Source organism: Marmota monax, unplaced genomic scaffold (assembly GCF_021218885.2).
Source record: "Marmota monax isolate L192 unplaced genomic scaffold, Marmota_monax_Labrador192_F-V1.1 WCK01_AAM20220418_F8-fsc00326, whole genome shotgun sequence".
Classification (NCBI taxonomy): domain Eukaryota; kingdom Metazoa; phylum Chordata; class Mammalia; order Rodentia; family Sciuridae; genus Marmota; species Marmota monax.
The window spans coordinates 782626-809258 of NW_026693533.1; the positions used below are offsets into that span (position 1 = coordinate 782626).

General features: G+C 32.8%; 1 protein-coding gene across 8 annotated transcripts in view; it reads right to left on the reverse strand.

The window, feature by feature from the left end:
* Kcnt2 (potassium sodium-activated channel subfamily T member 2) overlaps window positions 1–26633 on the reverse strand; it is a 387627-nt gene that overhangs the window by 153216 nt on the left and 207778 nt on the right. For all 8 annotated transcript variants that reach the window (XM_058583690.1, XM_058583689.1, XM_058583687.1 and 5 more), the window contains one exon: window positions 15368–15476. In XM_058583690.1, the coding sequence (XP_058439673.1) occupies window positions 15368–15476 (109 nt within the window). The remainder of the gene's footprint in view (window positions 1–15367; window positions 15477–26633) is intronic.

A 26633-nucleotide genomic window follows, 5' to 3' on the forward strand; every position in this document is an offset into this window, starting at 1 on the left:
CCTCTCTCGATCTGAAAAACTTATGTCTGTGTTGTGTGATTTTTTGCTGCTTTCTTAGCTTAATGTTGCAGCCAGTTCTTTTAAACCCAGTTCATCTCATCTGTGCAGGTCATAGACAAGAGTATATGACCTATTTCAAGTTCGTATTTAGCCTATGTTATGGAGTAAGGCCGAAAGTATATATTTTTTTCCAGATGGATATTCTGTTGATCCACAAATATTTTTTAATGAACCCAGCACCCTAGGGATTAACTTGACATCTTTGTTGGAAATTTTTGAAAATATATAGCTGAATCAACTTCTGGACTGTATTTTTTTGTTCCATTCATGTTTTTGTCTATCATTATGATAAATCAATGCTGTCTTGAATATTCCGCCTTTAGAGTGAACATTTAAACAGGGTACTATAAATTTTATAACAGGTGTCTTTTTTTCATAGTCATTATTATTATTATTATTATTATTATTATCATTTCTTTCCATTTTATATTAATTGTGCAATCATGTTGTTAAATTTTCAAAGAGTCTTGTCTGACTTTTATTGACTCTATGGATTAATTTGGGTAGAATTAACAGGATAACAATATTGAGTCTTCCAATACATAAAAATGGTATGTTCCTCACTGTTTTAAATTTGTTTGAATCATCCTCTTAGTAATGTTTATAGTTTCACTTATACTGCACATATTTTAATAAATTTTCTCCAATAATTTCATATTTTGATGCAACTATAAAGGTAATATAATTTAAATGTTTAAATTATCATTGCATTAATTAATCCTCATACATTAAATCATCTTTATTAGATTCACTGATATTTATATAGAAATCTTGGTTTGAATTATGAATAAAGACAATTTTACTATTTCCATTCCCATATATATTTTTCATTCATTTATTTTTCCTGCCTTATTACAAAGGTTAGGACCCATATGATGGTCAACAGAAGAAGAGGAGACATTTTTTTAATTGTTCTCAATATTAGAGTTAAAAATTTAGTTAGTTCCCTTCTACTTCCAATGTGCACAAGTTTTTGTAAAATATTTATTGACTTTTTAAAACTCAGATGCTGCTATTGTATAAAGTGATGTGATCATGTACTTTATTTTCGCCTTAGAGTACAAATATGGTGAATTCTATCTGATGTTTAAATGCATATGACTTATGGAGCCACAAAAATAAGCTCCACTTGTTTATAATGTATTTGTCTAAATATGACTAAATTTGATTTGCTATGTTGAACATTTTTGCATCTTGATTCATAATAAATATCAGTCTGTAGTTTCTTTAGCCATTATGTTTTTTACCTAATCAAATGAATCTGGGAACATATTTTTTTTTTCTGTTCTTATATTTTTTGGAAGTAAAGTTAGATTTCTACCTCAATCACTATCCCTTAGAATTTCATGCTTATTGGTTTTTTAAAAATTTTTAATTTGCTACTGGCCAATGTGAATCTTACTTTACCAAATATTGAAAAGTTTTCTCTTTTTTTCAATATCTTTATTTTTTTAATTTATTTTTATGTGGTGCTGAGGATCGAACCCAGGGTCTCTCACATGTGAGGTGAGCACTCTACCACTGAGCCACAACCCCAGCCCCGAAATTGTTTTCTTTCTCTAAAAATATGGCACTTTGTTTTGGGTAAGGTGAATTTGGTACTTTCAAGGCCTTTTATTTAAGATTTGCAAGGCCAGTTTTGGCAGACAATTCTTGGATGGCTTCCAAGATCCAAGGTTCCTGGTATATACATCTTGTATCATGTTTTTGAGTGTGGACAGTACATGTAAATATAATAGGATTATACTACTATGATTAAGTTTTGATATATAAAACAGCTGAGTCAGGTGGCTTTTACTCAGTAAAGAAAGAGAATAACCTTGGTTGGCCTTGATCTTAAAAGAAGACTAGTGCTTTGTCAAAGGACAATGTCAAAGCTACAATAAATGTCATCCTATGGCCTTTAAGAAACAAATGGCCATCTTGTATAAAAGGCCATGTAGCAGAAGAAGGAGGGCAGGTTCTAGGAAGTGGAGCCTCCATTAGAAATCCATCATGAGCTGAAACCTAAAAACAAAAAGTGAACTTGGAAGAACTTTAGCCTCAGATGAGATAATAAAACCATCAGATATCTTCAGTATAGACTGCTAAGACACTAACAAGGGGTAGATAATAAATTTATGTTATTTGAAGCCAAAAAGATAGTGGTAATTTATTATATATCAAGAGAAATCCAACACTGATTGATTTAGAACAGCCTTGCCTCCAGGGAATAGTTGAACCTAACTGCCAAATGACTTTTCTTCCAAAATTTCAAATGTCCTGGCTAATCACCAAGGTCACCCAGAATTTCAGAATTTGAAGGTCTCTCCATCCTATTTGTGCTCTGAGGATTGTTTTGCTTATGAGTCCCTGGTGGTTTTTAGCCTGGCCTTTGAACTTTTATTTTATGTTTATATAATTTAATGCTCAGAAAAGATCACAAGGATTTAAATTTTGACTTCTGGTGCTCTTTCTGTATTTCACCCTCTTTAAGACTCTACCTGTATGTGTCAATATGACCAAACATTACTTGTATATTGCAAACTATTTCATATATATATTTTTGCCAAAGTTTTGTTTTACTGATTTATGGTATTATTTTTAAATGTGATTACTGGATATTTTGATCTCTTCATATTATATTAATAAAATACTATATGTCAGGTACTATGTTATCAATGAAGAGATAGCACACATAAGAAAGGATATTCTACTGTTAGATATCTAAGGAATTAAAATTCAATTAGTTCCTTATATAACAGAATTATTATTAATTGTGAGAATATACAAAAAAATAAGAATTGCAAAGATAAAATGATTTCTCACACTCTCATGGTTCTCACAGTCAACTGATCATTAAATCTACAATATATATCTGAAGTGTTTCATGAATCTGTTCTCACTCTCCATTTCCATTATCACCACTCTTGTTCAATTTCTCAGTATCTCTCACCTGAACAACTACAACAGATACCTAAATAATCACTCCTATGAGATTCTTTTTGTCCTTTCCACTGCACATTTTCCCTAGAGCTACTGTGTTATCTGGATAAAACTATATGCCTTCATCTAATACCCTCTTTAGCCTCTCATTACTTCTCCAACAAAATTCTAATGACTTAGCAAAATCTAATTTATAATCAAGCACACATACATTTATTGGATTATGTGTATGTACAATATGAAGCACCTATGCACTAATATTTAAGGCAAATTTTAATTTTAATTTTATAAGCATCCCATTATAATAACTATCATTGCTATTTGCTAGCTGTCCTGCTACTAAAAACTCATTCTTGGAGTCAAAAATTACATTTTAAGAGACTTTTCTCAAAGCAAAGGCAGTTCAGTGATGAAATTATATTAAACCATGAAAATCTTAACTATTTGTTGCATTCCATTGGATTTACTGTAATCATAAAGCAATATCAAATGAAACTACCGCATAGTTGGAATCATGTTTTGACATTTACAAGTGGCAAGGAGTGGAAGGGAGGGATTATCAACTTAAAATTAAATCTATGCAGAAAGAACAGACTTAAACTGATTTCTTGGGCAGCATGTAAAAGTACATTGTGTCAATGATTTTTTAAAGGGTGTGAGGTAGGGACATGATAAAAGTTGGCATTGGCCTAGAAAGAGCATTGTATTCATAATTGTATCAGCAAGACCTGGAACAACAAAGTTCTCACATTAGAAAGTCAAGAAAGTAGTTTGAATAAGTAAATGAGAATGAAAAAAAAGAAGTACCTGACCTTCTTCAAAAAGCATTTGTGTCTAAGAACTAATTTATGGACTTAAAATCATAGGTCTAGCATATGATAGAATGTGCCTGCCATTTTCCAAATACTGTAAATATTCTTCTCTTACAGACCATGAAATTTTATGCTTGTGAAACATATAAGAAAATTAATGGAGGGAAGCATAAAAAATGCTGAGTTAATTAAATCATAACTGTTCCACATGAAGATGACTTGCAATACCTAACGTTCAGAATCACGTTATTCATGTGTCAAAGAGAATGAACCAGCCAGATAGTTTGGCTATATAATTGACCTGCATATTAAATTTTTAAATGTCACAAAAAGAAAAACCAAACAACTTATTAAAATATTTTTTTAGAAGGAATGAACTCTAGGAACAAATTTCACTTAAAAATAATCTAAAACTTAACAAATGCTAATTTGTTATTTTGATGAAATGGACCATGATTACATAAGATATTAACATTAAATTGTGGGACCTGAGGGTTGTAGAAGAACTTTCACAACTATCAGTACCACTCCTCTGTAAATCTGAAAATTTTCAATCAAAATAATTTTAAATGAAAAAATTAAAGATAGTGAAAGTAAAACTTTGTGTAATTACTGAACTTAAAATTTTTAGGAACATTTTTTATGACAACACCATTTGAGTATGAACTGAATTTATAGACTTTTTATTAGCTTCTTGGAATAAAAACATTATTGTACAGTACACATATGGCAGAATTTACCAATTTTTAGGAAAGTGCACTGAGTAAAAGCGTTTGTGTAAATGCATGCATATGTACACAGAGAGAAGGTCAAGCAAATGTGGCAAAATGTTAAGGATCATTAAAAGTAGATGGAATGAATATAGTTTCATTGTCTATTTATTTTAAAAATGTGAGTTTGATAACTTCTCAAGAAAAAAAAAGAAAATAGCAAGGAAATACACACACAAAAAAAGACTCATGATAGTTCTGTCTTTAAATATGACCTTAGATCAAGTAGTTTCCGTTGATCTCCACAGTAATATAAAAAGAAAATGACTTCCATCTTAAATTACAAGAATTTTCAAAAGTTTGGTGTTTTATATTTTGAAAATATAGAAATCCAAAGCATTATGTTCTTAAGTAGGTTGTAAGAATAAAGTTTAAGATGATGTCTATGTGGGCGTTATATGGGAAATGAAGAAATGTTTCAGCATGAAAAACTCACACTTCACCATTTGGTGAAAGTCAAGCCTGCATATCCATATGTTATTTAGAAACAGCTAAGATAATTTCCAATATTTATATTGCTTGGAAATAGTTTCACACTCTCTTTTTTGGGGTAGGAAAAAAGGCATTGAAATGTCTGGTGCTTCAGTAAAAACTACATGGTGACAAAGCTTCCATTTTTTGTTCAGATCATTTCTCCAAGATATACATGTATGTATGTATGTATTTTAAACAATACTGTTTCTATAATGGCAGTCATATTATCTCTCTTAAGAAAAAGCATATTTTAAAATATTACTGATGATATTGCTAAAATATATTTACTTTTGCTGTACATTTAATATTCATTGTAATTACTTTTTTTTTAATTACTGAAAAAGCTAGCTCCTACAGTTCTGTTATAATGATTCATTCTTCTAGGCATGTTCTAACTGTGAAGTAAAAAGTGTTTCATTCAGTCAACACTTTACTATTGAAATATGGTTCTTTCTTTCATTCATGAACAATAATCAAATTCCGTTACATGTGGTATATAATCAATGCAGAAAAAAAATTCAGACAATTCACAATTGCATTCACTAATAGATTTTTATATTCCTTGCCCTACTCGTAGGTGAAAATTTGCCAGTTTGATTTTTTACGTTCTTTTATATTAGTTAAATAGAAAATTTTCAAAGGACTCACCCAATGATTAAAAGAAAATTAACTGAGGAAGAAAAGACAACTGAATATTGACAAAAGATGGAAATAGAGTGTTAACCTAAATGTAGCTATTACTTTATTAGTATAACATTAATTTGCCTCTCATTGATTTTCTGAGTAACTTCTAACTAGTAGACAGAAGTAAGATTTTTTTTATATTAAAAGAATAATTGGATAATAGTTTGTTCTTAAAGTTCATTGAAGGTCATTCAAGGTTTTTCTTTTTTTTTTCTTTTTTTCTTTTTTTTATTGTTGGTTGTTCAAAACATTACATAGTTCTTGATATATCATATTTCACACTTTGCTTCAAGTGGGTTATGAACTCCCATTTTTAGCCCATATACAGATTGCAGAATCACATCAATTACACATCCATTGATTTACATATTGCCATACTAGTGTCTGTTGTGTTCTGCTACCTTTCCCATCCTCTACTATCCCCCTCCCGTCCCCTCCCCTCCCCTCTTCTCTCTCTACTCCCTCTACTGTCATTCATTTCTCCCCCTTGTATTATTTTTCCCTTTCCCCTCACTTCCTCTTGTATGTTCTTTTGTATAACCCTGAGGGTCTCCTTCCATTTCCATGCAATTTCCCTTTTCTCTCCCTTTCCCTCCCACCTCTCATCTCTGTTTAATGTTAATCTTCTTCTCATGCTCTTCGTCCCTACTCTGTTCTTAGTTACTCTCCTTATATCAAAGAAGACATTTGGCATTTGTTTTTTAGGGATTGGCTAGCTTCACTTAGCATAATCTGCTCTAATGCCATCCATTTCCCTGCAAATTCTATGATTTTGTCATTTTTTAATGCAGAGTAATACTCCATTGTGTATAAATGCCACATTTTTTTAATCCATTTGTCTATTGAAGGGCATCTGGGTTGGTTCCACAGTCTTGCTATTGTGAATTGAACTGCTATGAACATCAATGTAGCAATGTCCCTGTAGCATGCTCTTTTTAGGTCTTTAGGGAAGAGACCAAGAAGGGGAATAGCTGGGTCAAATGGTGGCTCCATTCCCAGCTTTCAAGAAATCTCCATACTGCTTTCCAAATTGGCTGCACCAATCTGCAGTCCCACCAGCAATGTACAAGTGTACCCTTTTCCCCACATCCTCGCCAGCACTTGTTGTTGTTTGACTTCATAATGGCTGCCAATCTTACTGGAGTGAGATGGTATCTTAGGGTGGTTTTGATTTGCATTTCTCTGACTGCTAGAGATGGTGAGCATTTTTTCATGTACTTGTTGATTGATTGTATGTCCTCCTCTGAGAAGTGTCTGTTCAGGTCCTTGGCCCATTTGTTGATTGGGTTGTTATCTTATTGTCTAATTTTTGGAGTTCTTTGTATACTCTGGATATTAGGGCTCTATCTGAAGTGTGAGGAGTAAAGATTTGTTCCCAGGATGTAGGCTCCCTATTTACCTCTCTTATTGTTTCTTTAGCTGAGAAAAAACTTTCTCTAGAAAAACTAGGGATAACAGGAACATACCTCAATATTGTAAAAGCAATCTATGCTAAGCCTCAGGCTAGCATCATTCTGAATGGAGAAAAATTGAAGGCATTCCCTCTAAAATCTGGAACAAGACAGGGATGCCCTCTCTCACCACTTCTGTTCAACATAGTTCTCGAAACGCTGGCCAGAGCAATTAGACAGACGAAAGAAATTAAAGGCATCAAAATAGGAAAAGAAGAACTTAAATTATCACTATTTGCAGATGACATGATTCTATACCTAGCAGACCCAAAAGGGTCTACAAAGAAACTATTAGAGCTAATAAATGAATTCAGCAAAGTGGCAGGATATAAAATCAACACGCATAAATCAAAGGCATTCCTGTATATCAGCGACAAATCCTCTGAAATGGAAATGAGGACAACCACTCCATTCACAATATCTTCAAAAAAAATAAAATACTTGGGAATCAACCTAACAAAAGAGGTGAAAGACTTATACAATGAAAACTACAGAACCCTAAAGAGAGAAATAGAAGAAGATCTTAGAAGATGGAAAAATATACCCTGTTCATGGATAGGCAGAACTAACATCATCAAAATGGCGATATTACCAAAAGTTCTCTATAGGTTTAATGCAATGCCAATCAAAATCCCAATGGCATTTCTTGTAGAAATAGAGAAAGCAATCATGAAATTCATATGGAAAAATAAAAGACCCAGAATAGCAAAAACAATGCTAAGCAGGAAGTGTGAATCAGGCGGTATAGCGATACCAGACTTCAAACTATACTACAGAGCAATAGTAACAAAAACAGCATGGTACTGGTACCAAAACAGGCGGGTGGACCAATGGTACAGAATAGAGGACACAGAAACCAATCCACAAAACTACAACTATCTTATATTTGATAAAGGGCCTAAAAGCATGCAATGGAGGAAGGATATCATCTTCAACAAATGGTGCTGGGAAAACTGGAAATCCATATGCAACAAAATGAAACTGAATCCCTTTCTCTCACCATGCACAAAAGCTAATTCAAAATGGATCAAGGAGTTTGATACCAAATCAGAGACACGCCGTCTGATAGAAGAAAAAGTTGGCTATGATCTACATACTGTGGGGTCGGGCTCCAAATTCCTCAATAGGACACCCATAGCACAAAAGTTAATAACTAGAATCAACAAATGGGACTTACTCAAACTAAAAAGGTTTTTCTTTTTCTTTCTTTTTTTCTTCTCAGTAATGCACACATTTTTTCCCATTGGCTTTATTTATTTATTTACTTATTTTTGTTGTGTGCTTGAGATTGTTTAATGATTATTTTTGGAATGAAGTATGGTGAAGGAAATAGTTTTGGAACTCCAGAAATACATTTGAAAACTATATTTTACCTTTTTCATCATGTTTTGTCAAATAAGAGGAAATTATTTATGAAGGGCTCAATAACATGGAGGCATATTTTTTTCCAGGTTATTTTAGATCAGTTAATTGACCTTGGGGAGGCTTTACTAGAATTATTGGTCCTATAACAGGTTGACAGAGAATACAAAATGTAAACACAACCATATTTTACATTGATCATATCTACCAAACACTGTCATCACCTGTCATGTTTCAATGCCAACTGCCACTTCTTTCAAAATTATTGGTAAAGTGTTTCTCACTGTTTCTCATTTGACTTTTGACTATGAAAATTGACCCAAAAAATCCATAAGACACACTCTTAAAAATAAAAATACTATAAAAGAATTAGAATGTCATCATCTGTATACTAAAAAATGGAAGCAAGAGAGCTTAGCCTGATAATGAAGGAAAAAAGATGTAGCTGTCCTTCTGTGATGCCCAGCAGTAATCACAAATGCATATGTGAAGGGGAATTCAAAGAAAAGCAGTAAGCTCACAGATGAACTTGTGAACACCCAGGAAAAAAAAATGACAAGGGAATATTTTGGAATAACTAAATAAGAGATGATCATGTGTGGACTAGGATTGTCACAAAGGATAAGGCTGAGAAGTTCAGGCAGTATAACTGACAGGTTGTGATGATATATTGAATATAGTAGCTGAAAGAATGACTCATAGGTTTTTGCTTAAGTTCTAAGTTGGTAAGGGGAAGAGTGAAAAGTTCTAGACCAGTACAAATCAATAAATGTTTTTAGATATCTTAATTTTGAAATGGCTATTAAAAATATACTAGGGGATATTGACGGTGTATGTTGGAGATACAAAACTGAAGCTCACAGTGGATACTGAAGGAGAAATTTAAACTTATAAATGGATGAGATCCACCAAGAAACAGGTATATAGGGAAAAAAGCAAATTATATTGAATTTTCCTTAAAATAATCTGATAACATGTAGAAAATGGCAATTTTATTTCTTGCCTGCTAATATTTATTCTCTGCATTTTCCATATTTACAAAAATCTGTAGGATTTGAGGGAAAAAGTAGAAAACGATCATTTTAACAGATACCATTATTTGTTCCTAATTTTAAAGACATATTTTGAATATGAGATCATTCAATGTTTATTTTCTCTGGGTTATTTTGAAGATAACTTCCCTTAGGTTTGGAGGTTTTTGTTTCTAGCTTCTCGGTAGTTTTCTTGCTATCATTTTATTTTTTTTTTTGCTTGTGAATATATATTGAATTTTCTTTCATATACTTTTCCTGCATCCATTGAAAAGATAATGTGATCATTCTCCGTTAACACGATAATCTATTTCAGGAATAACTTAACTTGCTGGTGATATATTCTTTTTAAAATAGATTATTTAGTTTGTTTTGGTAACATATTTTATATAATGTTTAACTATGTTAACCAATTAAATTAGTCTCTAAATGTCATTTCTAATGCTATCCTTAATGAATTTTTTTCAAGACTATGTTGGTCCCATAATATGAGTTGGAGAAATAGCTTTCTTTTCTATTCTCTGGGAAAATATATGTAAGCTCAGAATCATGTACTGTTTGAACTGCTGTAATAATATTTCAGTTATTTTTCCTGGCAATAACTATGATAAATATTTGTCATGAGGATGAGAAATAGGTACCCAAGATATTAGTGATAACAATTACCCTGACAGACATCATTAACTGGTGGCTGGTTTTCTTCAAAATATTTTCTTCAATCATGAAAACCCTATGGGGTAGTTTCTCTTACAAGCTTTTATAAATCATAATCCACAAGCTTAGAGAAATAAAGAGTCCTGAGTTCCTGTATTTAATACACAGTAGAACAAAGATTTCACCAAAACAATGTCTCACTTTAGAATGTCTGGTTTTAATCACGTACTTTGATAAATTTATTATAAAAAGGGAAAATATTCTGTGAATTATACTCTTCTGTTATGTGAATTTGCCTGTGATTTATAGTTTATATTCAGATATCTTTTATAAATATTCTTGCTGATTCCCTCTATATTAATTTGTTTAGCTTCCATTCTTGGTAATATGAATGAAAGTTTATCTTTTCTATTGCTCAAACCACATGGATCAGAACTTTTTCTTATTGGATCTGATCAAAGTGTAAAAGACTGTTTTAATTATAATTAATAGCCTAAATCTCATGTAAAAAAATCTTATGTAAAAATTTATTCAAATAAGAATGTAATAATTCAATAATTTTATTTTCACAAGAGAAGTATAAAAGGTCTGAATTGTAAGTGTGCATAAAATAATAATTGCTATGTTGTTGTTGTGTTTTGCTCTCTAATGTTTAATGCATAAACAAGTTAAGTTTATCCATTTTACACATCTTTTAATAAAATGAATTCACTTTTAAAAATGCATTACATTTACTAATGGCAGGAATTCCACAATTTAGTGGAAGTTTAAGAGGCTATGTACTGGGCTGGGGATGTGGCTCAAGTGGTAGCGCGCTTGCCTGGCATGCGTGCGGCCCGGGTTCGATCCTCAGCACCACATACAAACAAAGATGTTTGTCCGCTGAAAACTAAAAAATAAATATTAAAAAAATAAATAAAAAATAGGCTATGTACTGGAAATTAGAATGTCTAATTCCATATCTTGTGAAAATTATAAAAGTGTTTATTTAATATTCAGGCAAATGCAAGGTTAGGAATATAATGAATATCATCCAGTGAAGACGACTTAAAAATAAAGCAATTACTATTTTATCACATATGATGTTAGTATTCTATTGTTAAAAAACAAATAATCCCTGCTTGCTTACGAGGACCGTGTGCATGGTATATTTTTTCCCAACCTTTCACCTTCAGCCTGTGTATGTCTTTTCCAATCAGATGTGTCTCCTGGAGGCAGCATATTGTTGGATTTGTTGGGAAAACTGGAAATCCATATGCAACAAAATGAAACTGAATCCCCTCCTCTCGCCATGCACAAAAGTTAACTCAAAGTGGATCAAGGAGCTGGATATCAAATCAGAGAATCTGCGTCTGATAGAAGAAAAAGTTGGCTCCGATCTACATATTGTAGGGTCGGGCTCCAAATTCCTTAATAGGACACCCATAGCACAAAAGTTGATAACAAAAATCAACAAATGGGACTTACTTAAACTGAAAAGTTTTCTCTCAGCAAGAAAAACAATAAAAGAGGTAAATAGGGAGCCTACATCATGGGAACAAATTTTTACTCCTCACACTTCAGATAGAGCCCTAATATCCAGAGTATACAAAGAACTCAAAAAATTAAACAATAAGAAAACAAATAACCCAATCAACAAATGGGCCAAAGACCTGAACAGACACTTCTCAGAGGAGGACATACAATCAATCAACAAGTACATGAAAAAATGCTCACCATCTCTAGCAGTCAGAGAAATGCAAATCAAAACCACCCTAAGATACCATCTCACTCCAGTAAGATTGGCAGCCATTATGAAGTCAAACAACAACAAGTGCTGGAGAGGATGTGGGGAAAAGGGTACTCTTGTACATTGCTGGTGGGACTGCAAACTGGTGCGGCCAATCTGGAAAACAGTATGGAGACTCCTGGGAAAGCTGGGAATGGAACCACCATTTGACCCAGCTATTGCCCTTCTTGGACTTTTCCCTGAAGACCTTAAAAGAGCGTACTACAGGGATACTGCTACATCGATGTTCATAGCAGCTCAATTCACAATTGCTAGACTGTGGAACCAACCCAGATGCCCTTCAATAGATGAATGGATAAAAAAAATGTGGCATTTATTCACCATGGAGTATTACGCAGCACTAAAAAATGACAAAATCATAGAATTTGCAGGGAAATGGATGGCACTAGAGCAGATTATGCTTAGTGAAGCTAGCCAATCCCTAAAAAACAAATACCAAATGTCTTCTTTGATATAATGAGAGCAACTAAGAACAGAGCAGGGAGGAAGAGCAGGAAGAAAAGATTAACATTAAACAGATACATGAGGTGGGATGGAAAGGGAGAGAAAAGGGAAATTGCATGGTAATGGAGGGAGACCCTCATTGTTATACAAAATTACATATAAGAGGTTGTGAGGGGAATGGGAAAATAAACAAGGAGAGATATGAATTACAGTGGATGGGGTAGAGAGAGAAGATGGGAGGGGAGGGAGGGGGGATGGTAGAGGATAGGAAAGGTAGCAGAATACAACAGTTACTAATAGGGCATTATGTAAAAATGTGGATGTGTAACCGATGTGATTCTGCAATCTGTATTTGGGGTAAAATTGGGAGTTCATAACCAACTTGAATCTAATGTATGAAATATGATATGTCAAGAGCTTTATAATGTTTTGAACAACCAATAAAAAAAATTAAAAAAACAAAACAAAACAAAAAAAACAACAACAACAACAAAAAAAAAAAAACAAATAATCCCTATGCTTTGTAACAAAGAAAACTTATTTCTCAACATAGTTTGGGTTAGTATGATTCAGTGAGCTGATGGGTAAGGAAGTTGGGAGCTGAATAGGCACAATGCTGGGATAGATATGCCTCACTTTTCACATGACTTTCCATCCTCAGAGAGGCTAAACAAAGCTCCTAATATGAGTACATAGCAGAAGCTCCATGGCTTTTCAGTGTTTTCGTTATGATATCATATGTTACAGTATATTGGTCAAAGCAAACCACAAGGAAAACCATATTCAAGGCTGGAGAAGTAGATTTCTACTCTTTGTGGATAAAAAGCCAGAAAGTCACATTGCAAGGTGACACACACTCAGGGAATATGGTTCATGGGGACTACTATTTTAAGCATCCACACAAACTAAGCAACATTTTAATATACTATCCTTGTAAAGGTAAAGCTCATAATTTTTTATGAACTCATGCTGTTATAAAAATACATTATATTGGGTTTGTGAACCTTATATATCACTGCAAGCTTTATTTTTATGACATTTTAAAGAAACAAGGGTGCTTTCATCATTTCATAATATAAAAAGAACTCCTCAAATTTCAACAGGTGTCAAAATGAGAAATATTGAGATAAACTATTAAGATACAATTTTATTATTTCACTCATTTTCACAATTGTAAACTAAAAATTTAAAAGATCAATGCAAATAATGCCTGTATTTTTATATAAAAATAGATTAGTTCAGCAAGTTTGATCTGTGGGGAGTATTTCCATAGCTTACTACAGAAGGAAGGAAGAACTGAAGTCTATTCTCAATTTTAATTATGAAACATTCAATGTTACAAATTGTCCTCCCAAACCACACATTGTAATTGTTTTAAGATTTAGATTCAATACTCATTTAGTGAACATTGAATGTGTTTTAGATTGGTATTTATTTAACATAACTGATGAAGCAGAAATACCATATATATTATGATCTTTTATAAAGAAGAAAAATAGGGCTCAGAATACTAATTTGCATGCATCAAGGTTAAGCTATAGGACCGAATTTTAAATTCATATTTTGGGGACTTTGCATAGTGCCATGTCATTACCGCTATCCTAAAAATTTTGTCAAAGCAAATAATTCCCAGGTTTAATGAAAAATTTTCAAAAATATCCTTTTTTTCCTAAGTGATAAAAAAGGTACTTTAGAGAAACTACTGGCATTTAGTCATTGTTAATTACATGTGTACCAGGGAGTAGGTGGATTACTTTACTTGTATTTTTTCCACTTTGTTCACAGGATCACTTACAAAAGATGTACCTTTAGTTTTGAGTTAAAGCAATAGGATTAAAGAAGCCCTAGCATTATCTCAGACCATTTAAATAAGAATCTCTCTAATTATTACTTTAAAAAAAGTCTTCCAAACAGATATTAATATGTAGCCAAGTATGAAAGACATTACTTGAAGTTGTTCACTCTACATTTTCAGAAAAAAAAATAATGATGCAATGGAAGGCTAGTATATATAAAACAGAAGAAATAGAATAGCAATATTCTCTTGATTTTCCTATTATTATTTTAATACCTTAGGGTTAGAATTTTTTATTTCAATATCATATGCTAACAAGCAAGCATTTTAACATTTGTGAACACGTCTTCTGAGGGAAAAGCATTTTGCTGACACATTGCTAAAATTACCTACATTATAATAAATTTGATGTTTCAGGCTATTAAGGTAAAATATAAAACACAATACAGTTGTTATATTTGGGGAACAATATGTATGTGATTCACTGCCTGAATTAAAATTAGTTCCTTTCTCCCATGGAAGCATTTAAGAAACAAATAATCAAGCACCACTTCATTGTTCAATTTCCTAACAATTCAAAGGAAAAAAATCTCGTGATCAATTCTCTTAAAAGTATTGCTTTCAAAAAACTCACACAGATATCTTTTTCTTGAAAATTTTCCAAAGTCTACACCCCAAATTAAATGTATTTAAATGTACCAAAACATGTTAATACATTATTCTATAGTGGGACAAACTTATCCGTGTTTTAAATAATCTATAGGAAAGTATTATTCTACATATATACTTAAGGATAAATGAAGAAAGGATTTGAAATGTGTGTTCCTATTGTGTACAAATCAACTGCCAATCAACTTAGGTTTACAAAGTTATCCAGTAAGCTGAATTCTTAAAGTTACCAAGTTACATTTAAAAGTAAAGGATCTCTCCCCAAATTATAGTTTCATACATTAAAGTGAGGAAATTCATTTACAACAAGTAAACGATAAAAAAGAAAATCCTTTCTATTTTGTAAGATGAATACATTTAGTTGCTACTAACTTCAAAGACACAGCTTTTAAATTACAATGAGAGCTGGAAGAAATTCAAAGAATCTCATTCAGGATTAAAACTTACCAGCAAATTTGATATGGAATTTATTTTCTGGCTTTAATATCTGGACATACAAAGGACAATTTGGAGCAAAATCTTTTACAGCCCATGCCCTCAAAATAGTCTGATGATCCTGAAATGACAAAAAGTCAAAATATTATGAGAATAATTTAAAAAATAATTTAAAAGCTTCAAATATATAAAGTAAAAATATTCAAGCAATTGGAGTGTTAAGTGATCAACTCCATAGTTCAAAACGTGTACAAACATGACCATTTACATTGAGGACACAATAAAAAAGGGTAACAGTAAACTGTAAAAGTAATAGTAAACTGTAAGAGTAAACAGTAACTGAAGAAGAGGGTAACAGTACTTATTTCAATCAGCATTAATTATAGCAATTAGTTCAAAATTGAATAGGTAGACAAATGCAAAAAAAAAAAAGTTTTCTGAAACACTACTGTGAGTCAGAAGCCTCCAGAATTGCAGCACAACTAACACAGCATTTGACCTAATAGCAATCTCTATGGAAGAAAAAAATATTGACTGATATTATTAACATATTTAGAAGGAATGGTAAAAGGAAAACAACTACAGTGGCCATTTATCTAAAGGACACATTATTTCACATTTTTATGTAACAGTAGAGGTTAATGGATTTAACTGTGTGTGTGTATAAAGAAGAAAAACTTGTATATATAATAAAATAGAAAATGTTTGAATGATAAAACTTAAAAAAATCCAATTCATGCTTAAAATGAAATCTTACAATACTCACACCCTAAATAATTATATAATGAATTAAATAAATCAAGACAGATTTTTAGAGAACTATGCCTCACAGTTATAGTTAATACATTTTTTAAAAGAAGCACAAAGATGTTTTATATAGTAGCCAATAGTCACATGTAGATGTTAATTCTATTTAACTAAAATAAAAAATTCTATTCTACCCATACATCACATGTTCAAAGTAACATCTGACTAGTGGCTGCCATATTGGACAGTGGAGATATAGAGCAATTCCATCATCATAGAAAGTTCTATTTGACATATTGCTGGGAAAGAAAGGAATATCAAAGCATAGGTAGATATGAGGGATTGTTTATCTAAATGCAGAAAGAAATAGTTCTTATAAAAGTTGGTACTTGCTTTAGACTGAATATTGGTGTCTCTCCCTGCTCCCCAAATTTATATGATGAAATCCCAGCTCCAACTGTGATAGTATTATAAGATGTGGCCTTTGGAGATCATTAAGTCATGAGCATCTTACCCTCATGGGATTGATGTTCTTATGAAATAGACCACATTGAACTCCGAAGCTTCTTCAACCATAGGAGGATGCAATATGAAGACAATGTCTGTAAACTAGGAAGTCAGTTCTTACCTGACCCCCCTAGTACCTTGACTGCAGGCTTTCTAGTCTAGACAATTGTGAGAAATAAGTTTTTGTTGTTTATAACCCACTCCTTCTATTATATTTTTTAACAGCAGCCCAAACTAAGATTGTAATTGCAAATTATTTAAATATTTATAAATAAAAGTCCAGAATAGCTCCAGTGGACAATGTGCATACTCAGAAAAAATTAGTACATGGTGATGACTCTAATAATGCTACGGATTCACCAAATGGTATCTGTTGATTATGTAACACATTTAAAATCTGATGATAAGATTAGAGGTCATTCAGGAGTGCTTGGTGGTTGTTATTTCTTTCAGTAAAAGTAAAAAACATGAATGGTAAGGAAGAAATTGGAAAAAAAACACTATTAAAGTAAAAAATATATATATATTTTTTCATTTTGTTTAGTGTTGTGTTAAAGAAAGTGGGCATTTTTAGCATTTTAATCCTGCTTTTGACACTTAATACCTGACTGGACTTGGACAAGGTAGAGTTGCCAATTTGAAAAAAATATTTTTCTACCTTATAGGATTTCTATCTTATAGAAATACATCTATACATTTCTTATAGAAATACATCACATAGAAAGCTCTTATCAAAAACTGGAAGTGAGCTAACGTTGGATAAACATAAGCTTTTTTTTATATGTGAATCGTCTTAATAATAGGAGTAGTATTACTAAGGATAAAAGTTAAAGAACATGGATGGATTTCTTATCAAGAAGATATTAAAATGAGATTTGCTTCCTGACACCACAGACAAATGAAACATTAATAATGACGGAGGGAATACCAGATGCTAGGAGATCTACCAATAAGGAAAAGTAAGCTCCTCGTAAATTGTACTTCTTGCAGATAACAACTATAAGCTCTGGATTAAAATCTATAAAATCATCACACAAGGGATAAAAATGAAATAAAATAGGCAGTTATTGGGGGAAACTAAAACTGGGAGGAAGAAACTTACATGTCATATTTTTCCCCAGTTTTGTTGCTTTGACCTGAGAGCAGCTGTGATTATCACAGCAACACAGGGTAACAAAAACTTCATAGCAAGCCTACAAGAAGAAATAGGGAACAGAGCCAGGCATATGAAGGGACGCAGACTTAAAAAAGGGAAAGACAGAGAAGAGAAACCAAATATATTATGTATACATTTATACACCTTTGGCTAACCCATAAGTCATTCATGCCCATGGGTTATAATTGTAATCTGAACTGATATTTGAGCTACTTTCAACTTCCAGGGTGATGAATTTTGCATTTTGAGCTACACCAAATGAAACTCCCTCTTAAAAAGAACAAAACCACTTTTTGGAGGAAAACAAAAGGATTCATGGCTCCACAACATGATGCAATACCTGCAATATCCACAAGCAATGCAAAATTGCTTAACATAGGAAGTGCCATGAAAATGTGACCCATTTTCATAGGAAAAAAATATAATGATAACTAATAGATGTTAGCCTTTACTGTCTGGATGCTAGAATTATCAGACAAGAAACAAAAGCCACTAGTACAACTATGATCAACATAGTAATGCAATATATACCTGTTACAAATAAAAGGAAAGCAAAACCAGAGTAAGAGAAAGGATTTTGAACATCAAATAAAAGAATCCAATGTTTATGAAAAATATTCACTGGACAGACTTTGAAGAAGAAAGGAAGACAGAAGAAAGAGTCTGCAAACCTGATCATAGATCAACTTATCTTATTCAATTCATAAAACAAAGAGAAAAGTAAAGAACAAAGCAACAGTGTTCAGTCTCTTATGAAACAATGTAAGATAGCTCTTACATATGTAGGTGGATGCCCAGGAAGAAAACAAAATTGAAAAAAAGGCAGACAATGATTAGAAGAATAGCTAAAAATATCTCAATTTTATAACACACATACACACACACACACACACACACATTCATTGAAGGAGCTCAGCAAACTCCAAGAATTCTTGACAGAACAAAAGAAAGAGAGTCATACGACCAAGGATTCACATCAGAAATTATTAATCCAAGGAACAATGGTATAATTGTACTAAAGTTCAAAATGAAGGAAAAGAAAAAAAAACAGCCAGCATTTTATATCTAGAGAAAATATTCAGAGAAGGTGAAATAAAGTATTTATTTAAAATAAAGAAATCTATTCTTTTTAGATATACATGACAGTAGAATGTATTTTAGCAAATTGTTCATACATGGAGTATACCTTATTCTAATTAGGATCCTGTTATTGTGGTTGTACATGATGTGAAGTTACCCTGGACATGTATTCAAATACAAGGTACATCTAAAAGGAACAAATAAAATAAGAAATTTTAAAATAAATAATAAATAAAATAAAATAAAGAAATCTAAGCAAATGTACTGTCATCGGCATCATACCACAAGAAAAGCAAAAGAAAATTTATTAGACTTCAGAAAAAGGATACTGGGGAATGTTAGAAATTCAGAAATCAAAGAAAAGTATCAAAAGTGGTTAATGTTTGAGTGACTATAAAATAATGTTTTCCTCCCAATTAAAATATATGTCTATATAATGAAAAAAATATGTTTTCTGGAGTTTCATAATCTATGTGAAGTATTATTACACTTTATAAATGCAACAAAGAAATCGAATAAAAAAGTAGAAAGGGGGAATTAGAGAGAAAAAAGTAAGAGGGAACCACAGAAAGCATTTTTGGTGGATCTAAATCTCCACAGGAAAATGACTTTAAATGTTTTAATATGTCTAATACACATATAAAAATGCAAAGATTATAAGAATGATCGAAGTATTTTTCCAGATTTTCAAATTTGATTAATATAAAATTATACAGAATAATGGGCTTCATTGTGGCATATTTGTGCATGCACATAACATTTTTGATCATTTCTACCCCTAATACACTCCTTCCTACCACTCCCAGATCTCCTTCTTCTTCCTATTCTCTAGTAGTCTCCCTTCTACCTTCATGGCATCTTCCCCCTCCCCCAAGATTTCATATGAGAGAAAAGTAAGCTCCAAATATGAACTACTTAGAAAAGCTATATTTTAAATTTAAAGTTATTGAAATGTAAAATTAAGTGGATTTTAATACAAAAACAATTAAGTTTCAAAGTGTACACAAACATTTGCTGGAAATAGATGGAACTGGAGAACACCATGCTAACAATACATCACACTCACAGGGGCAAATGTATTCTCTCACATGCAGAAGATAGGGAGAAAAACAAAATATAAAAGGAATATCATAAAAAATAGTACGGAGACCAGAAGAGTAAGGAAGGGGGTTGAAGGAGGGAGAAGGGGAGGGGAAAAAGGAAGTATTAGGGACTAAAGTAGAGCAATTATATTCTGTGTACTTGTGATTACATCAAAATGAGCCCCAATATTATGTACAACTATAATGCACTAATGAAAACATTAAAAAATACACTAAATATATTCTTACAGATGTCCCAGCAAAATTGGGGTCCTTGATATTTACCAATCATTTGGTTTATGTCCACACAAAAATCTGCACTCAAATGCTTATGGCAATTTGATTCATAATTGCATACATTTGAAAATAACCAGACACCCTGCAATAGGTAAATGGATAAAAAACTTATGCTACATGGATGCAATGAACTAGATGAACTACTCATCAATGGAAAGAACATAAGCTATCATATCAGGAAATGATATGCAGGAGCTCAAATGCCTACTACTAAAAGGAAAAAAGAGTTGATCTGAAAAGGCTACATACTGCATGATTCCAACAATATGATATTCAGGAAAATGCAAAATTAGGGAGACAGTCATAAGGATCCATGATTACCAGCCACTCGGGAAGAGGAGGAGGGTAGAGAGATGTAAAGGTGGAGCATATTTTTGACTATGAAACTATTCTATATTATACTGTCATGGTGAATACTACCATCATATACTTGTGAAAACTCATAGAATATACAAAAAAAGAGAATATCCTAATGTAAATTATGGACGTAAGTAATGAACAAATATTGGTTCTTCAATTTTAAAAAATATATCACCCTAATGAAAGATGTTTAAAATGAGGTATGTTGGGGTGCCATGGGTAAATATTTAATGTTTTTGTTCAATTTTTCTATAAACCTAAAACTGTTAAAATATGAAACATTAAGTCTAGTTATCTCTCTGAAATAAGAGAAAGTAGAAAAAGTATGTGCTTTTTAGAGTCACAAACTGGGCTCTAATTTTCATTCTAGAGGTTACAAAATACATGAATAAAATGACTACAGACCAGATTCTTAGGACAGGTTTGGTTGTCAGAAAATGAGTTTGTCTCCTTTCTTAACTGCCTCACTACCACCCACCCACTGAATTCTTGGCAGTATTTGACCTGTAGACTAATGGCTTCCTGAGTATTCTTTGGCTTCTCTGACCCCATGCCTTTGGTTGTGCTTTGACATTCTTTTCTCAAACTGAACTTATCTTCCTGATAATAATCTTTCCTTCTCCCCAAGAGCATACTAGGTGATGCCAAACTTCTTAACAAGGTTTACGACACCCTTTTATTAAACCATACCCTCGCTTGTTTTCCTGTATTTACTGAGTTCTGAAGTCTTGTTGATTATGTCTTCTAAATTTTGCTCTGATATGTTCAATTTTTTTCCAGCCCAAGTCCCACTACCAAGTCCACACAATTGCTACCTCTGGCTTGGAACAAGGCCCATAGCCTCACAATCAGTATCTCTATCAAATTTATGTTTCTTGATTAATTCTGTATTCTTGTCAGAAACCATACCCCTTCAAGCTAAAACCTCATTGTTACATAGCACAGCATAAAGTCTTAACGTAGTTTCATTACTTTTAGCATCAAGTGCAAACTTCTTTACAACACCCTTTATTAAAATATAACCAAAACTACCCCCTTAGACTCTGTGATCTTTATTCCAGTGATAATAATTTCTCCACTCTTAAGCATTTCTGATATGGAACCATCTATCCGTAACATTCTTTCCTGGGAGAACCCTATTTGTGAGTTTCATTCAAAAAAGCCACTTGTCAGAGAATCCGTTTCAACTAGGATTGAAGTCCATATTATGTGGTCCCATTATATTCTGATTTAACCTTTCAAACCATTAAACTAACCGAATTTTTAATGTTTGTTCTTAAGTTAGTCCCCACTAAACTTCAAGTTCCATGAAAGCAAGGGCCAGCCTACATTTTGCTCACCCTAGCACCGAGCATTCATTTGTACTTCACAGATGGATAAGAAGAACAGTATTTATTTCTTGGTGATAGCATGAATAATATGAATGAAAATATAAAGAGTATGAGGTACATAGAAAGCATTTGAAGTATATTTCCATCCAATGGAGGAATAAATGAGATGAAATCTTTATCTTAAAGACCCTTGTTGCAGGGCATGACCTTGGACCCTCATGAAGGATTACTTATCTTGATCACTGTGCATCGGGGAAGTCCTAACAGAGAACACTATGCTTGGGGACAGATTGCTGTCAGAACACTGGCAAGCACAATTTCCTTGCTCTTTTGACAAGGAGTTATTCCCCTGTTGGTGCAAGGTCAGCCCGCATGGCAGTTTCAGAACTCTTGGTATCTGGACGTCCCTAAGATGATATGTTGTGTATCACCTCTGGCCTATCATGGCTGTTGTATGTAAATTGGCTAATACCCAGTATAAAAGCTATTTTTGCCGTGCAATTAAACAGACCCTGTTCTTGAAGCTGTTCTCTAAAGCCATCTCTGGAGGGGTTTCTCTGCATCCCTAAGCTCCCCACAGTCCATGCTGGAAGGATAGGCCCCTCAGCAGACCCAAGTTTTTCTTTTTGATTATATGCCCTCCCAAGAAAGAGAAAAAAACCATAATAATCCTGTGAGGAGAGAATTAAGTGATGAAAAGTAAAGAGCATATTCTGTAGCATAATGTCACATGAAAAATAGAAAATAAATATTTTCCAAATATATACAAAAAAAGCATAAAAATAAGATTTTTAAATTTATTCTTCTAAAAGCTGAGAATGAGATGAATGAGTTTTAAGGTTCCCTATTGATAATTCACCTTTTTTCTGACCAATAATTGAAGCTACTGATTGTGAGAACTTGTACCTTAAGGTACTATTGGGTCAACAGGGTATCTATAGTTCCTTGAAAGGTGAACATTTCCCCTGAAGTCAGTTTTACTAAAAATCAAATCAGTAAAGAACTTCTCCCTAATATTCAACTTTTATAATTTGAATTGTCTAAAAAAATTTTTGTTTGTGTTCTAAGGCAAATCACTTTAACAATGGCAGGATTGTTTTTGCTGGAATCCTAATGACCCATGAAAAATTTTAGACATGTTAGATGAAATTTTATACATGAATTATTTACAACCCCATCTATGACAATTGTAATTAGATTTTCAAATGGAGTTCATGACCCAGAAAATGAGAAGATATTGCTCTTATCAAAGGTCACATTCAACCCAATTTTCAATTTATGAAATATATCTGTAGCACTTAGCAAAAGACATAATGATATATTTTGACTGTATTTCAGTACCTTATCTATTGGACTCCTTTTTTTAATTCATTCATTTATAAAGTAAAGCTGAATTACAAAATTTAAGTTAATAAACATAATAAGTCATTATCAAATACACAGGTAATCAGAAAAAGTACTCACAAACATGTTTTTAAAAAGAGGATTAAGAAGTCATATGAAATTGAACAAATCTCTATGAAAAAAAATGTCTACTCAAAACTTTTGCCTGTTTTTTACCAGATAACATATTTCTTTTTTTGCTATTAAGTTATGGGTTTCTTACATAGTTTTGAACATTCTTTTCTCCCATTCTGCAGGCTACTTTTTCCACCTGTTGAGTTTCTCTTTTTTTCTTTTTTCTTCTCTTTATAAAGATGAGCATATATGCATAAATTCATTTCTAAATTCTCTAATCTGTTCCAATAGTATGTATGTCAGTATACATTTATGCGGGTCCCAGACATTTTTAATCACTGTAGCTCTAAAATATGTATTTAAATCAGAAAGTATGATACCTCTAGTTTTCCTTCTCTCCTTATGATCACTTTGGTGATGCTGGATGTTTTGTACTTCTATATGTATTTTATACTTGCTTTTGTTACTTTCTTAAAAAATATTTTTCTCTTCAATGTGCTCATGTTTGCATTCACATTCTGTGAATACATGTGCAAATTTATTTTAAAAGACTTGCTTTTTCATCATCTCTAATTGGTATGCCTTTTCATATGGATTAATTCTTCTTCCAGTTTACAAAATATATTTTCTGCTTCTTTGCCTATCTAGTAATTCTTTAAGATGCTAACCATTTTCAACATTAGATTGTTGAGTCTCCAAATTTTTATCATCCTTTAATGATTGTTGAGTTTAATTTTGGCACTAATTTGTGTGTGTGTGTGTGTTGTTGTTGTTGTTGTTTTGTTTGTTTGTTTTTGATAACAGGAATTAAACCCAGGGGCACTTAACCACTAAGCTACCCCTCCAGCTCTTTTCTATTTTTTTTTTTTTTGAGTCAGGTTCTCCATAAGTTATTGAAGTTGGCTTTAAACTTGCAATCCTCCTGCCCCATCTTCCCAAGCCACTGAAATTATAGGCATGTACCATCACACCCTGCTTGGTAGTTACTTGTAAACAAGCTTTTCTGCCGCAGTCCGGCTGCAGCAAAATAACCGGGGGGGGGGGGGGGGGGGGGGGGGGGGGGGGGGTGACGAATAACTTGTGTACATTGATACAGCAGGAGTAGGAGCCATTTATTGTAGGACCAGAGCGATATTTATACATTCCACACAGCTTATCTAATTAGCATAAACTAGATACATCAGTCAACCAATAAGGAATCTCCACACTTAATGGCTCGCTTTTGTTACTTCTCAAACCACTCCCTCTGGCATTTTGCCAGGCACCATCCAGACTTGTTTACAGACTCTAACATTTCTCTGGCAAAATGCCAGGCGCCATCCTGACTTGTTTACAGACTAACACTTTTCCTAAAATCAAGCCTTATTTTTAAGCTCTGTTGAGCTATTTTTAAAGTATTATTATTCTAAAATGGTTTGCATGCACACTTAAAATGAACTGGCCTTTCTGGGGTATCTCATGACTATCTAGGCCTGCAAGGAGATCTCTCCACTTTTGGATTAGACATCCATTTTTCCTAAAGCACACAAGGTTTATTTCTTATTCTGCATCTTCCTGCTTTTTTATTTTCCTAATTATTATTCCTTGCCTAACCTCAAGTACTCTCATCCTGAATATGTGTGTGGTGTTTTTCAGACAAGTTTCCAAGGGTCCCCTATGCAGAATATTGAAGCTTTTCATGCACAGTTTCCCTCCTCTTGGTCCTCAGCTCCAGGCATTCCAGCCTTTTCACAATCTCCTCCCCTCCAATTCACATCTCTGTCTCTCATCTCAGAGAAACTGCAATGAACCACTTGCTTATCTTTTTCTGCACCAGAATCTTATAAATGCCTCCAGGTACAAGGTGGGATTTGTTTTGGGGATGATCTCACTGTTTTCCTTACCCTCATAGATCACAGTCTCATATTGCCTGTTGTTCAGTCTGAAAATAATTGTTTTACATATTTTGTCCAGAATTCTAAGCATTAGAGTGGGAGAGCTATTCCAAAACTCACTGCTCCCAGATGGCTGGAGGCAGCACAGTTTCCTATTTATTGGAAGTATGTTTCAGGCTTTAATAACCCAATATTTCACCAAAAATATGCTGTTATATGAATACCAATGACATCTAGCTTCCCAAATCTGGTGATCAACATTCAGTAAAAAGCTTCTGAAATATTCCTTCTTTCTTAAACACATCTTGCACTCAGTTTGTACAGACCCACTCTCTGTTGAATCTGTTCCGTAATTGTTTTTCTTTAAAACCTGGATTCTCATCCTCTAAACATTGCACCACACCTGGGTTTAGTCCAAAGACTCCTCTTCACTAACTACATGCAAATCCTTATGTGACTTACTCCATCTAGTCCTGTATCTTTAAAGTACATTTCTATATTTATAATTCCCAGAAATACAATTTCAAAATCAGAAACTCAAATACATATATCCAAATACCTGCTTAATATTTGTAGCTAGGTATCCCACAGGTATTTCAAACATCATATGCTGAACACATTATTTCTTTCTCAAAATTTGCTTCTCCCTAAACATTTGAATGTCAGTAAGCATGGATGTATTATTTAAATTTCACATAACAGTTCTTATTTTTGCCTTTTCTATTTTAAAACTTACATCCAAGATAATAACAAATTACATCAGCTTTACTTTCGAAATATATCCTACAATTATCTTTCATCATCTTAACTACTACACATTAAACTAAGCCATTATTTTCCCTCACCTAAATTATTCTTCTTCAGCTTCTCTGACTGGTCATTCTTCTTTATTTTTCTTTCTTATATCTCCTAATACACTTAGTCTACTTTCCGTAATGCCTCCAAAGTGATCTTTTAAAATGTAGGACAGATCACAGATCACGTTACATCCAACCATTATACTCAAAATCTTCTTCCATGTATATTTGTCCTCTTGCATTTTACTAAAAATAGCAAGAAGAAACCAGATTGTGCCTTCAACACTTTCCTTAGAAATCTCTTCAGTTCAATTTCCAGGTTTATCACTCTCAACTTCTGTTTCCATCCAATAGAACACAATTTAGCCAAGTCTTCTCCACCATAGAACAATGATCAACTTTCCCCACTTTCAAATAACAAGTTCCTCAATTGCATCTCAGACTTCATCAGAAGCATCTTTTACATTCATATTTCTACCAAGATTCTCTTTCTGACAATATATGTGCTTGCTCTAAGACAACCAATAAAGAGAATCTTGGTTTCAACTGTAATATTTCTCTTTTCTTTATAGAGCACTCACCAAATTTT